Source organism: Mesoplodon bidens (assembly GCF_964165515.1).
Source record: "Mesoplodon bidens genome assembly, chromosome: 19".
Taxonomy (NCBI): Eukaryota; Metazoa; Chordata; class Mammalia; order Artiodactyla; family Ziphiidae; genus Mesoplodon; species Mesoplodon bidens.
Window position 1 is genome coordinate 43796632 of NC_138179.1, and position 13575 is coordinate 43810206.

A 13575-nucleotide genomic window follows, 5' to 3' on the forward strand; every position below is an offset into this window, starting at 1 on the left:
CAGCGCCACTGCCTCAGCCCCGCTACAGCTGTGAAATTGAGCTGATAAAGAGGCAGCTTCCAGGGCAAAGGGCAGACTCCACAGACACAGGACTGGCCACCATCACGCCTTATCTCATCCAGGTTCAGAAACAACTAAGTTGCCAGGGTACCGCATACCCGAAGGAAGGTCAGCGGGGTGCCCCCGGGCCTCCACAGCCTGGCCTCTGCCTGCTTGGCCTCTGCCCATGCACTGGGCACTGTGGATTACAGCAGGCACCAGAGTCTCCCCCCACTTGTTTCTCTTTTAGAACCAGGACAAGATTCACGAATACACACACTTCATGCCCAGACTTTGATCTTGACTTTTCTCACTCATAGGCCCAGGGGCTTTAGGCAGCACGTGCCAGAGACAGAAAAGAACTCTGCGCCCCAAAGCCACATGGGTGCCGCCCCCTGCCCTCAGGCCGCTTACTTGTCGGCCCCTCCGGTCAGCTTCCGGATGTAGGCGTGGAAGGACATGTGCTTCACGGGAGGCTCCAGGTGATTTAGGTAGTCTTCGTCAAAAGGCTGCCAAAACACACAGTCAACACAGTCATGCACTTGCCGCTGGGGTCGCGGTCGCGGTGGTCGCAGCCTCCACCCGCCAAGCCCCGAGGCGGGTGGGCAGGCAGTGAGGGAGAACTGGCAATGGGTCCTCACTATCGTTCTAAGTCAGAAGCAAGTTCTTCTCTGTGTTCCAGTTATCTTTTCAAGATTGAAATGAATCTCTATTAAACACAAAACGCTCCAAGTCAAATAAATATCAGGTAAATTTTGCCAAAAAAAAAAAAAAGCCACACGATGAAGCAAGAGGAGCCTCATGAAGAAAATCAGGTTGGCCTTCCTGCCGTAAATTCAGCGTTAACCAGTCACCAGCCGGCATTATTGTGGTAAGTCTCAACCTCACCACGACAAATCAGTAGAGGAGACGTGAGATTCAGGGTAGAGTAAATCAAAACAATGATGAGCACGAAAACCGCCAGGCCCGGCTTTGTGTCAGGTTTTAAAAGGACTGTCCAGGGAGCCCAGTGTAAATGCTGCCCCTTTATCACAGCAATACCCATGCCCCAGCCGTTCATAATCCACCCAGAAGGTCACTCCCATAAATAAAGGCTCGTCCTCTCAGTGCAGCCTGCACTAGTGGGAATACGAGGCCCAGGGCGATAAACAGGTAACTTCCCTGAACCACTCCGGCCCAGCCCGGGGACTTAGGGGAAGTGTCGGGACGGCTCTGGGAACGCACTCTACTCGGACTCTCACCTCTAGAGGAACGCAGTGCACACACTTCCCCAGAGGCCCATGTCGGCACCTAGAGCACAGGGGAGAGAAACGCACAGCATCAGCACACTGCTCTTCTCGTGCTGCCGCCCTGAATGCTGATACTTAAAAGGCACACCATACCTAATAAAGTACCTCCCCAGCCACGTGGAATTATCTGAAATGGTATGTGGTGAACAGTTTTTAATGGTTTAATATTTCGGTGTGTATTAGAAAATACCGACCAGTGCACCAAACCTGTGATTTCATGGATATTAACTGATTTCATGGATAGTAACACAAACTAAAAGCAAAACTGAATGGATTTAAAGTCAATTTAAATAAAAATGTTTGGTAAAGACTAAGAAAGTTGGTACATGGACATGGCAAAAACCCTGAGGATGGTACATAAATAGCTAAAGTGTGGAAAACACCCACTTCATGCATATTTTGGAAAAAAGCATGAAAAGAACGCTTGGCTCTGTGGGTTTCAGTCTGCACATAGTAGGACGGTGGAGATGCATTCGGGCGCCAACAGGCTCAGTCACAGCACTGTCCACATGGGGTCGGAACTCCTAGGTGCACCTCATTCTACATTTCAGAGCAGAAAGGGCCTGAGTCTCCCAACACGCAGACTCTTGCAGGTGATGCACGCACAGGCACATGCACACTCAAAACGATTCCTAATGAGGCCTCACAAACACGGATCGGGGTAGGAGTGGCACTGGGTCCCTGGGAGGAACACAAATGGGGGCAGAGAGCCAGTTGATGGCCACGGCCACAGAGTGGCTCCACGCCAACTGCAGCTCGGAACCATCTGGGGCCCTTTGATCTGAGACATACAGGTCACTAATGCAGCATGTGGAATCCCAATATCTCAATGTCTTGATTACAGGGTGATGCAGTTACAAAGATTCCACTGAAGAGACAACCTTCGCTCAGACAATTTTACATCATTGAGTGTGAACTCAGATGTTTCTACATAGTCTCCTTAAAAAGAACTGCAAAAAATCTACAATGAACAAATGTACACAAGGATAAGCATTTTATACAATCCTTGGTGAAAAGTGAATATTCAAAGAAGGAGCAGCACCTTCAGCAAATGAAGTGTTCCCTAGAAGAACGGAAAGAGTGTACTGAATATGGAAGATAGAGATTCCTCCACTAAAATTAAGTGAGACAACGTGAACAAGGACCTGCACCAGCAGGTGCCCAGGTACCACCCCCTCCACCCTGTCACACTTGCTAAAGCCCACTCTGCACATGCATTCAGGTGTCTCAGGGGCACACCACGGTGAGGACTTCTTAGAACTCTTAGTTCTCAACACTTAGAAAATTTTAAACTACATGTGGGGCTTCCCTGGTGGCGCAGTGGTTAAGAACCCGCCTGCCAGTGCAGGGGGACACAGGTTCGAGCCCTGGTCCGGGATGCCACGAAGCAACTAAGCCCTGATGCCACAACTACTTAACCTGTGCTCTAGAGCCCGCGTGCCACAACTACTGAAGCCCGAGCACCTGGAGCCTGTGCTCTGCAACAAGAGAGGCCACTGCAGTAAGAAGCCTGCGCACAGCAACAAAGAGCAGCCCCCGCTCACCACAACTAGAAAAAGCCCACATGCAGCAACGAAGACCCAACGCAGCCAAAAGTAAAAACTGATTAATTAATTTAAAAAAAAGACAATCGTAGTGTATTTTAAAGAATAATAATAATAAAGTACACATGGAGCATACTTTGAGATTCAAACAATGAGAAAAAGCTCACAGAAGAACTTGAAGTGAGATGTAATCTGAAAATAGATGGTCAAACTCAAAACTTACATTTCTTTATCAGGGCACGTTACAGACATTTCACTTCACTGACACTGTGGCCCCGCAGGCACTTACAGCTGTGGGTCACGGCTCCTGTAGATCTTCCCGTCCTGCCTGCTGAGGTACTGGTCGATCTCATCTTCCACCACGTTGGGAGCACCACAGGCCTTTAACCCCAGTGGGGCCGATGTCTCCATCTCAGACGATGGTCCAGCAAGGCTCGAGGGAAACAGGAACAACAAATCTCCATGCCTGTTCAAATGACAAATATTAAGTAGAGGTCATCTTCCTTTCTTCACAACCTAAGCTGCACAGAAGATCAACTCAGGTGTGAGAACCTCTGACACCTGCAAACAGCAACATCAACCACCCTGCAGGCCTAAACAAGGAGGCTTCCAATTTTAAGAGACCAGAGTTCTCTTTTCCCACCTCCCCTATGCCTCTTCCCCCTATGAAGGTCAGCAGCAGGCTCTCTGGACTGTAACATAACTTCCTTACAACCACACTGCGCAATCTATGCTGCACATGCATACACGCACCTGGGTTCCACAAAGACCACACAAAATCACAGCTGACACTGGAGCTGCATGGCCCCCTCCCTCCTCCCTCTCTGCTTAGCTCCCACTTTCCCTCATTCGTTCCTTGGCCTTCTCTTCAGCTGCCCCCCATTTACCTGCCTGGGACATATCCTTCCACTGCTTTCTCTACGTTCACAAATACATGTGTACATAACAGGCGTCACTGAGGAGATAAGAGACACACTTTCTGCACTTACTGTTCTCTCATAATCCCTCCAAACACGGTCTAGGTCTAATCAACGTTCTGCAGTGAAGTTGCCTCACAATACGCTTTGCTGCTCCCGCATGACGGACATGGCTCCCTTGGGACCTGCCACCACAGGCCCCACTGCGGAAACGCCCAGAGACGGGCAGTCACACGGTCTCCCGGCCGTGGGGCAGATTTTCAGGAGAGGGCCCGTTAGACTTCAGGAGGTTCGTTTGTTCCTAAAGCCACTGACGTACTGCTTTCCACAAAGGCTGCCATGATTCACAGTGCAAAGGACAATAGTTGGTTTTCAATCATTTTCAATGTGAATGGTGTCCTTCCACCGTCAGACCCACCGCTGACTTTGCCAGAGCCTGACTGCCACCCCGCCGGTATGGGTGAACAGTCCCCACCCGGGAGCGCTGCGGGTCCCGAGACACTCAGCGTGTTCAACACCAGTACAGGAGGAAAAGCTGTAGCAGCACCACCAGGCAAGTATTTCACTGCTCTCAACAAGATGCACATACAGGAAGAAAGACTGAAAGAACTGCCTGCAGCCCCCAACCAACAAATGGAGAGAACGGGAGCAGGCACCACAGCTGGGGTGGCAGGAGGCTGGGCTGCAGCTCTTCAACGGGTCTGCTCGCCCCTCTTTTCCCTCCCATAATTTAGGGTGATAAAATCACCAACTTGTAATTGAAGATTTGTTTCTAAGAGCAAATGAGATATTCCTAAACACCTTCCAGCTTCAGGATACATGGCTCAAATGCTGTATCAGTTTTAACAAATATCCTCTAAAATGCACCGTGGAGCTCTAAAGAAAAGAGTTTCCCCAAGGGTCCAAAAACCCACAGCAGCTCAAATAAGAATAGTGAAGGAACCTCCGGCCAGCCCATTATGGGAACCCTGAGCTTGGCTTATAGCCATTGTCTGGGCCACGAGAGACAGAGACGAGGCCTTGAGCCTGCCTGCCCAAAGCGAGCTGCTGAACCTGAAATGTCATACAAAGCCAGATGTCTGAAGGATGTCTAAACCGCTGGGAAAAACCCACCAGCTGAAAACAGGAACCAAGGAGGAATCCTGTCTGCCTCCATCCACTATGCTGTAGGGGAAAAAGTCACTGCTGAGAAGTCTGTAACCAAAGGCCTGCTCTGCCATGTGTCCGGGGTAAAATCAGGGATGCTACTTGGTTCAGGAAACCAGACAGAAATTAACTCAAGTGCCGGGCCCATGACGCCCCCTTGTGCCGAGAAAAGCAAATGGCTTCTCCGTAGAAAAGTCACCAATCCCAGATCTTTCAGTGCCCCCTAAGACCAAGATTGGCCAAATATAAGCTCTCAAAAAAAGGTCACCAAATATACAAGAGAAACAAGCCACTGCGAGCAACAGAGGGCAGACAACAATCAACAGATTTAGACAGCCAAGGACTTAAGGTGTGGAATTCAAGACAAAGAATATAAACTTACGTATGGACTGTTAGCTGGAAACGGAACAAAAAGAGTACAAGCAACAAGAGACTATCCACAATGACCAGGGGCTCGGAGAGTGGGCGGAGGGGCTGCAGACTCGGCAGCTCTTCCCAAATCCCCTGCTTAGGGACAGGCTAGACAACAATGGCAACAGTGTGAAAGGATCCTCACAAACCCTGAATTCACTCGCGGGAGACAGACCCCAGACACCTCAAGACCCAAGAGGGAAGCATCAGGTGTGTGATAGGCCAAGGCAGAGCCTCCCGGGAACCCAGCAGTCTTCACTGGAAGCCTGGGGGTCAGTGTGAGAGCACAGCAGGAGCTGGGAAGGAGCCCCTGTGAGCACATGACCTAACAGCCAGGGCTGAAAGGAATCAAACAGAATTAAATAGAAAAAAGTGAAAAACGTAATCACTGAAATAATAGAGAGAATGGGGGAGAGGTAATATTTAGATATAATGTGGACTTTCCTGGTGGTCCAGTGGTTAAGAATCTGACTCCCAATACAGGGGACGCAGGTTCGATATGTGGGTGGGGAACTAAGATCCCACATGCTGCGGGGCAACTAATAAGCCGACGTGCTCTAGAGCCCGTGCGCTGCAACTACGGAGCTTTCATGCCAGAACTAGAGAGAGAAGCCTGCGTGCTGCAACGAAGATCCCATGTGTCGCAGCTAAGACCTGACGCAGCCAAATAAATAAATAAACAAAATATAAAAATAAATTAAATAAAATATCTTTTTTTTTTTTTTTTTTTGGCGGTACGCGGGCCTCTCACTGTTGTGGCCTCTCCCATTGCAGAGTACAGGCTCCGGACACGCAGGCTCAGCGGCCATGGCTCACGGGCCCAGCCGCTCCACAGCATGTGGGATCTTCCCAGACCGGGGCACAAACCCGTGTCCCTTGCATTGGCAGGTGGACTCTCAACCACTGCACCACCAGGGAAGCCCCTAAATAAAATATCTTTAAAAAAATAAATAAAGAGGTAATGGTCAAGAATTTTCTAGACCTAACCTGCAGATACAGAAAACACATTTTACATCAGATAGCATTAAACCAACCAACCAACCAACCAACTAGGAATCCACACCTGGACAGGTCAAACAGAAACCACAGGACCCCAAGACCAACAGAAGATCTTTTTTTTTTTTTTTTTTTTTTCTTTGGCGATACGCGGGCCTCTCACTGTTGTGGCCTCTCCCGTTGCGGAGCACAGGCTCCGGACGCGCAGGCCCAACGACCATGGCTCACGGGCCCAGCCTCACAGGTCCAGCCGCTCCGCGGCATGTGGGATCCTCCCGGAACAGGGCACGAACCCACGTCCCCTGCATCGGCAGGTGGACTCTCAACCACTGCGCCACCAGGGAAGCCCCAGAAGATCTTAAAAGCATCCAGAGGGGAAAAAAAGAACCTACAAATGAACAAGAGAATTATAACAGCCAGCTGAACTGCGACGATGGAAGCAGAGGCAGTGGAGTGAAACCTACAAGGAGCTCAGGGTGACCACAGACATGGTCAGATAACTCTCGAGTGGTGACAGGACAAGGTTCTCAAGTTTGGGCTTGTGCTACTCAACAAGCATCACAACTATCACTGGAAAGACATGCTCTAGGATAATCCAGAAAGACATGCCATCCAACTGTGACCACACCTCAGGTAGACAGGGTGTTTCACTCTGCAGCCCCCGTTTCTGGCATCCAGTCATCAGAATAGCTTAGACACACAGCTGCCACCCCTGCAGCGCTCATCACGTGCAGGCACCGGACAACCATGTGGAGGAGGCATCGCCATCCCCTTGCAGACAAGGGTGGTGAGGCCCAGTGAGGTTAGGTGACTTCCCAGGCACACAGCCTGTGAGTGTTGGGTGTGAGTCCAAACCCGAGTAACGCCCATAGGAAGTGATTCTCAAGAGGTGAAAACCCTTTGCAAGCTGGGAGGAAAGATGACCCTCACCCACTGGAAACGAACGTAAACAGGGAAAGGCTTTACATCATCACAGCGACAGGCAAAGAGCAGGTACCGAGCGAATATTTGTTGAAGAACAAATAAATTAATGCTAAAATTGTATTTTTCCCCCCTAGATATACTAGTTGTGAAACTAAAAATGATCACACAAACTGCCAAAATAGCCTATTATTCTGACTGGTAAAAGGCACACAGCCAAGTGCCAGCAAAGCCCAGCCCAACCCTCAGCCAGTGGCTACAGCAGCCAGGCTGCTTGTAGCCCCGATGGGAGAAATCCCTGCCCTCTGTCTGAGGATAAAGATGACTTGAAGGGTTCTGCTCACTGATACGTGAGGTGTGCCCAGGCAGTTCAGACAGGAGTCAGCAAACCTCTTCTGTAAAGGGCCAAATAGTAAATGTTTTCAGCTTTGCAGACCATACAGTCTCTGTCACAATCACTCAGCCCTGCCCTTGTAGCGTGAAAACACATAAACGAATGAATGTGGCTGTGCTCCCATAAAACTAGAAAAACAGGCAGCGGGCTGCAGGAAGAGGTCTCTGCACCCTAGAAACTCCTTCTGACATTACCCATCAATTCTAAGGCACTCCAGGGTGTCCTGCCAGCAAGAAATACAGCGTGGGCAACGGGCCACTGTACTGCCAGGCTCCCCAACCTACCAAGCAGGTCCCGAGGCAGAATGACGCACAGAGCTACATTCAAGGTCCTTCTCCGCAGTGAAGCAGCTGAGTGTGCAGGTGCACACACAACCCAGGACCATAACTCCTTCTCTGTGACATACATCCCCGAATTACGCAAGTCAATCAAACCGGCTCAACAGTAACTACAGATTCAGCGTGGCTGCCAAACACCTGGCAAGAAGCACAGTCACCTGAACTTTGGTCCGCATTCAGGACCGTAATCACAGTAGCATGAGAAGGAAAAAGGAGAGAACTGAGCGGCCTCAGGCGGGTAGCTGGTGCCAACATGCCCTCCCCACTCCCCACCTTCTCCCCTCGGGCACTCACTTGATCTTCAGCAGGTTGAGGGATTTGTTAGATGACGCTGTTATTTCTCCAGTCTTGTTTCTATTGATGTAAACCGAGAAGCCGTTATTTTGGAAGCCAAACTCCTTTGCGACCTAAAACAAGACCCAAACAACAGAAATTTAATAAAATATTGAAGTCTCACTACTCTGACCACATATACATCGGACGTTACTAGTGAGTTTAGAAACTGTTCCTCATTAACCAAATTTCTCTTGTTATTTTGCTCTCTCGTGAGGAAATTTGAGTCTGGGGCCAAGAGAGGGGTCAGATCTGGAGCTTGACTTTTAGGGTCATCAGAATAAAGTTAAACAAAGAAGAGACAGGGAATCTTGGCAGAGAAACAGAAATGATAAAATAGAATCAAACAAAAATTCTACAACTGAAAAACACAATAACTGAAATAGAAAATTCACTGGGTGGGCTTATCATCAGAAGGGAGATGACAAAAAGTCAATTAAAGATGGGTTAACAGAAACCAGACAATCTGAAGACAGAGATTTGAAAGAAAAATGAACAGAGTCTTAGGAACCCCTGGGACAATATCAAATGATCCTCAGGAGAAGAGAATAAGGCTAGGACTGAAAAACATTTGAAGAAAGAATGGCCAAAACCCTCAAATTTGATGAAAAACATAAGAGTAACAAATCCAGGAAGTTCAGCAAAACCAAACTAGGATAAATAAAGAGAAAACTAATGCCTGGGCATGTCATCATCACACTGCTAAAATCCAAAGATCAATGGAGACCAGAAGACAATGGAACAACATCTTTAAAGTGCTGAGGCAGGAATAAACATCTGTCAACTCAGAATTCTCCATCTGGAGAAAATACCCTTCAAATACAAGGGCAAAATTAAAACGTTCTCAGGTCAACAAGACCCAAGGGCACCTGTTGCCTGTAGCCTCCACCACAATAAATGCCAGAGGATGTCCTTCAGGCTGAACAACACCAGACAGAAACTCCGACGCAGAGGACACACGAAGGTAAGAACTCCAAATCACACAGTGGGAAACCATCACAGAATTGCCAGGAGAATCCTGACAGAGCAACCACCACAGGTCAGGAACAGGACCAGGGAGGAGCCGCATGTCCCTGAGGCACCCAAAGGCTCACCCCCTCCCCCCATTTTATACCTTGTTCTACCTGCTGCTTTTTACCTATGATTGATTTGCCCTTTAACACGGAATTATTGATAAAACCTAGAATTTATTTACTGTAAGGAAAACAAGAGTTTAAAGATTAACTTTATGTACTAACAGTATTTTCTGCTGATTAAAAAAAATGATTGAGGGCTTCCCTGGTGGCACAGTGATTGGGGGTCTGCCTGCCGATGAGGGGACGCGGCTTCGTGCCCCCATCTGGGACGATCCCGCGTGCCGCGGAGCGGCTGGGTCCGTGGGCCGTGGCCGCTGGGCCTGCGCGTCAGGGGCCTGTGCTCCGCGACGGGAGAGGCCACAGCAGTGAGAGGCCCGCGTACCTCAAAAAAAATTAAAAAAAAAAAAAAAAAAAGATTGAAAGTAACTCTAGGGCCTTTCCTGGTGGTGCAGTGGTTAAGAATCCACCTGCCAATGCAGGGGACACGGGTTCGAGCCCTGGTCCGGGAAGATCCCACATGCTGCGGAACAACTAAGCCTGTGTGCCACAACTACTGGGCCTGCATTCTAGAGCCTGCGAGCCACAACTACTAAAGCCCACGTGCCTAGAGCCCATGCTCTGCAACAAGAGAAGCCACCACAATGAGAAGCCCATGCACCACAACAGAGTAGTCCCTGCTCACTGCAACAAGAGAAATCCCGTGTGCAGCAATGAAGACCCAACGCAGCCATAAATAAATAAATAAATAAAATTTTAAAAAGGTAACTCTGAATCACCTTGTCGTTCTGAAATTCTGAAAATGCTAACAAGAAATGGCCTTTAAGACTAAGTTAAGACTTTGTATCAAATGTATTACAAGTATTTGATACCATGTGATTTTTTTCTCTCCAAGGTAAAAGTGGCATTAATAAATAAAGCACCAGGAAATTAAGACCATGAAATTTGTATTCCCAAGAGCAAAAAAGGTAAAAATAATGGCTCTTTTTTCTGAAACAGATATAAACCGAAATTAACAAATTGTGGCACTTTATCTATTCTGCAAAACCATTCTGTTTTTCTGTAGACAAAGCACTGCAATTATTGCCAAGAATGAGAAAGAACTCTTGTACCAGGAATGTCGGCTGTGTGAGTTAGCACAGCGCTCCTGGGATGTAAGGCAATCTCCAGAGCGGAGCAGAGTGCTATGTGGGCAGCCCTGTGGGCAGAGGGAACGTCCTGTGACCACATGACTGAGCTCTGTGCTTTATACCAGAGCTTTATACCAGGACTGAGATTCAGCTGCATTTTCAAATACAATAACCAACAACATTACTTCACATATGTTGAAGTCCACTTTTGGGAGATGAAGAAATACATGTATTAGGTTTTATATGATGCTCCTGTGAAAATAACTGCTTCTCTGAACTCTGTGAATTCTTTATCTAAAGATACAGAAATCTAACATAAGGTACTGGGCATTAAAAAAAAAATCTTAGCAGAGTCTTATAAAAGCACGATTAAAATCTTAAAAATTTTATTTCACACCTGAGGTAATCTTGATGTGTAACTACTGTAATAAAACCAGAAACATGCTATGGAGTAAAATTAATACAAATGTTTATAATTGAAGGTAACAGAAAAGAATACATGGCATGATCCCAGTTATCTTAAGTTCAAAATAGGCAAAACTATAATTTAGGGTTTAGGAATGCATACTGTGTGGTAAAACACAGAAAAGTCGGGGAGCAACCCCCGTCAAGTCAGGAGAGGGGTGACAGGGTGAGGGAGGAGGAAGGCTGACCTATGGTTGCTGGAGACTGGCACTGCCCCCCACTCAGACCTGGGTATTTGCTTCGTCATCAATCATTTTGGCTGTTCATATTTTTCAAGCATTTCTTAGCAAATATTTTATTTCACAGTTAAAAAAACTTTTAAGTATTATAAGGGAAAACGTCACTTGCTGCTGAGAGGTCAGTTAAGATAGGACTGAGGGGAATTCCCTGGTGGTTCAGCACTTTCACTGCCGAGGGCACAGGTTCAATCCCTGGTTGGGGAACTAAGATCCCACAAGCCACACAGCATGGCCAAAAGAAAAAGAAAAAGAAAAAAAAAGATAGAGGTAGGGTCTGGGGTGACTCAGTAAGGGCCAATTCAGGGGAGTGACAGCAACAGAAGCAAACTCTTGGGTCGTGGAGGTGAGGGAAGACGCCGGCGAGCAAGATAGCCAGAAGAACTCGTCCTGGAGGGGTTTATGGTCTGGTGATTCACAGAGAAGGAATTCTTTTTTTTTTTAATGACTGTTCCTATTTTTTAAAATTAATTTATTAATTTATTTATTTTTGGCTGTGTTGGGTCTTCGTTTCTGTGCAAGGGCTTCCTCTAGTTGCAGCAAGCGGGGGTCACTCTTCATTGCGGTGCGCAGGCCTTTCACTGTTGCGGCCTCTTCTTGTTGCGGGGCACAGGCTCCAGATGTGCAGGCTCAGTAGTTGTGGCTCACGGACCTAGTTGCTCCGCGGCATGTGGGAATCTTCCCAGACCAGGGCTCGAACCCGTGTCCCCTGCATTGGCAGGCAGATTCTCAACCACTGCGCCACCAGGGAAGCCCGAGAAGGAATTCTTGAGTGAGAAGCATTAGATGGTCTCAAAGGAACCAGTAACTCAAGATCCTATGAGAGATTTTCAATGCAAGCCATCTCATCACGCTTGTAAAACCAATTTCCTTAGAGGGCATAATGCCACATATTAAATCAGGATTAAGGCTGTCAAGTATGGGGACAGCAAGTTGGAGCCAACAATGTTCACAGTGGTCAACATACACTTTTCAGGCAAGTCTGTGAAGGACAGGAAGGCCATTTCAAAGCCCACTTATAGGGCACAAATGCACAAATTATTAATTATTAAAAATCAAGGGGGCCTCCCTGGTGGCGCAGTGGTTGAGAGTCCGCCTGCCGATGCAGGGGATACGGGTTCGTGCCCCGGTCCGGGAGGATCCCATATGCCGCGGAGCGGCTGGGCCCGTGAGCCATGGCCGCTGAGCCTGTGCATCCGGAGCCTGTGCTCCGCAACGGGAGAGGCCACAACAGTGAGAGGCCCACGTACCGCAAAAAAAAAAAAAAAAAAAAAAAAAAAAAAAAAAAAATCAAGGGACTTCCCCAGCAGTCCAGTGGTTAGGACTTTGCCTTCCAATGCAGGGGGTGTGGGTTCCATCCCTGGTCGGGGGGCTAAGATCCTGCATGCCTCTCAGCCAAAAAACCAAAACATAACACAGAAGCAGTATTGTAACAAATTCAATGAAGACTTTAAGAAATTGGTCCACATCAAAAAAATCTTAAAAAAAAAAATCAGTATGAGTCCATTTATGTGAGATACCTGGAGTCAGATTCATAGAGATGGAAAGTAGAGTGATTACCAAGGGCTGGGGGAGGGGGAGAGTGAGTTAGTGTTTAATGGGGACAGAGTTTCAGTTTGGGAAGATGAAAAAGTTCTGGAGATGGACGGTGGGAATGGTTGCACAGCACTGTGAATATACTTAATGCTACTGAACTGTTCACTTAAACATGGTTTACACGGCAAATTTTATGTTATTTTTCTTACCACAGAAAAAAAGAGACGTAAAACTACATTTATTGACATAGAACTATGTCCATAACCTATTGTCAAGTGAAAAAAAGCAGGATACAAATGATCACAAGGTGAGATTTGAACTTCGCTAGAATGGGTGCATCTTACAGCAAGAGGCTTACAATTCTTGCCTGCAGGGCAGCAGGGCTGACATACAGGTCACTGCCTGGGCTCATGCAAACCTGTCACCCAGTCAGCTAAACAACTGTCACCCCTCAACATTTCTATCAAACAATCCATTTAATGATCAATCAAGGAAGGACAGGGATCTCAGTTTTTGAGCCCTGCTCGTAAGCACTCTAGCACCAGCACCTGCAGAACAGCTGTTGGCAGCTGGCACACTGACCCTCCTGAGAGGGCAGACAGTGACCCCTTCAGTAAGCATGACATTGACAGCTGAGTCAAAAAAAAAAGGTTCAGGAGGGCTGGACTCTGAATATGAGTTCATAGGGAGAGCCTACCCAATTAATTTCAATTGGATTTTCCTCCTTACAAATACATAATACATGATTAAAATACATTATTTTCCAAATCAGTCTAAAAAAGCACTTTACATATAAAATAAAATGCT

At 47.5% G+C, this 13575-nt stretch overlaps 1 protein-coding gene across 1 annotated transcript in view; it reads right to left on the reverse strand.

Moving 5' to 3' along the window:
* Positions 1-13575, reverse strand: part of NPLOC4 (NPL4 homolog, ubiquitin recognition factor) — a 56389-nt gene that overhangs the window by 36850 nt on the left and 5964 nt on the right. The window contains exons 3-6 of the mRNA XM_081218130.1: positions 8290-8402; positions 3162-3338; positions 1281-1329; positions 454-548 (exon numbers count right to left, since the gene is read on the reverse strand). Of these exons, the coding sequence (XP_081074256.1) occupies positions 454-548; positions 1281-1329; positions 3162-3338; positions 8290-8402 (434 nt within the window). The remainder of the gene's footprint in view (positions 1-453; positions 549-1280; positions 1330-3161; positions 3339-8289; positions 8403-13575) is intronic.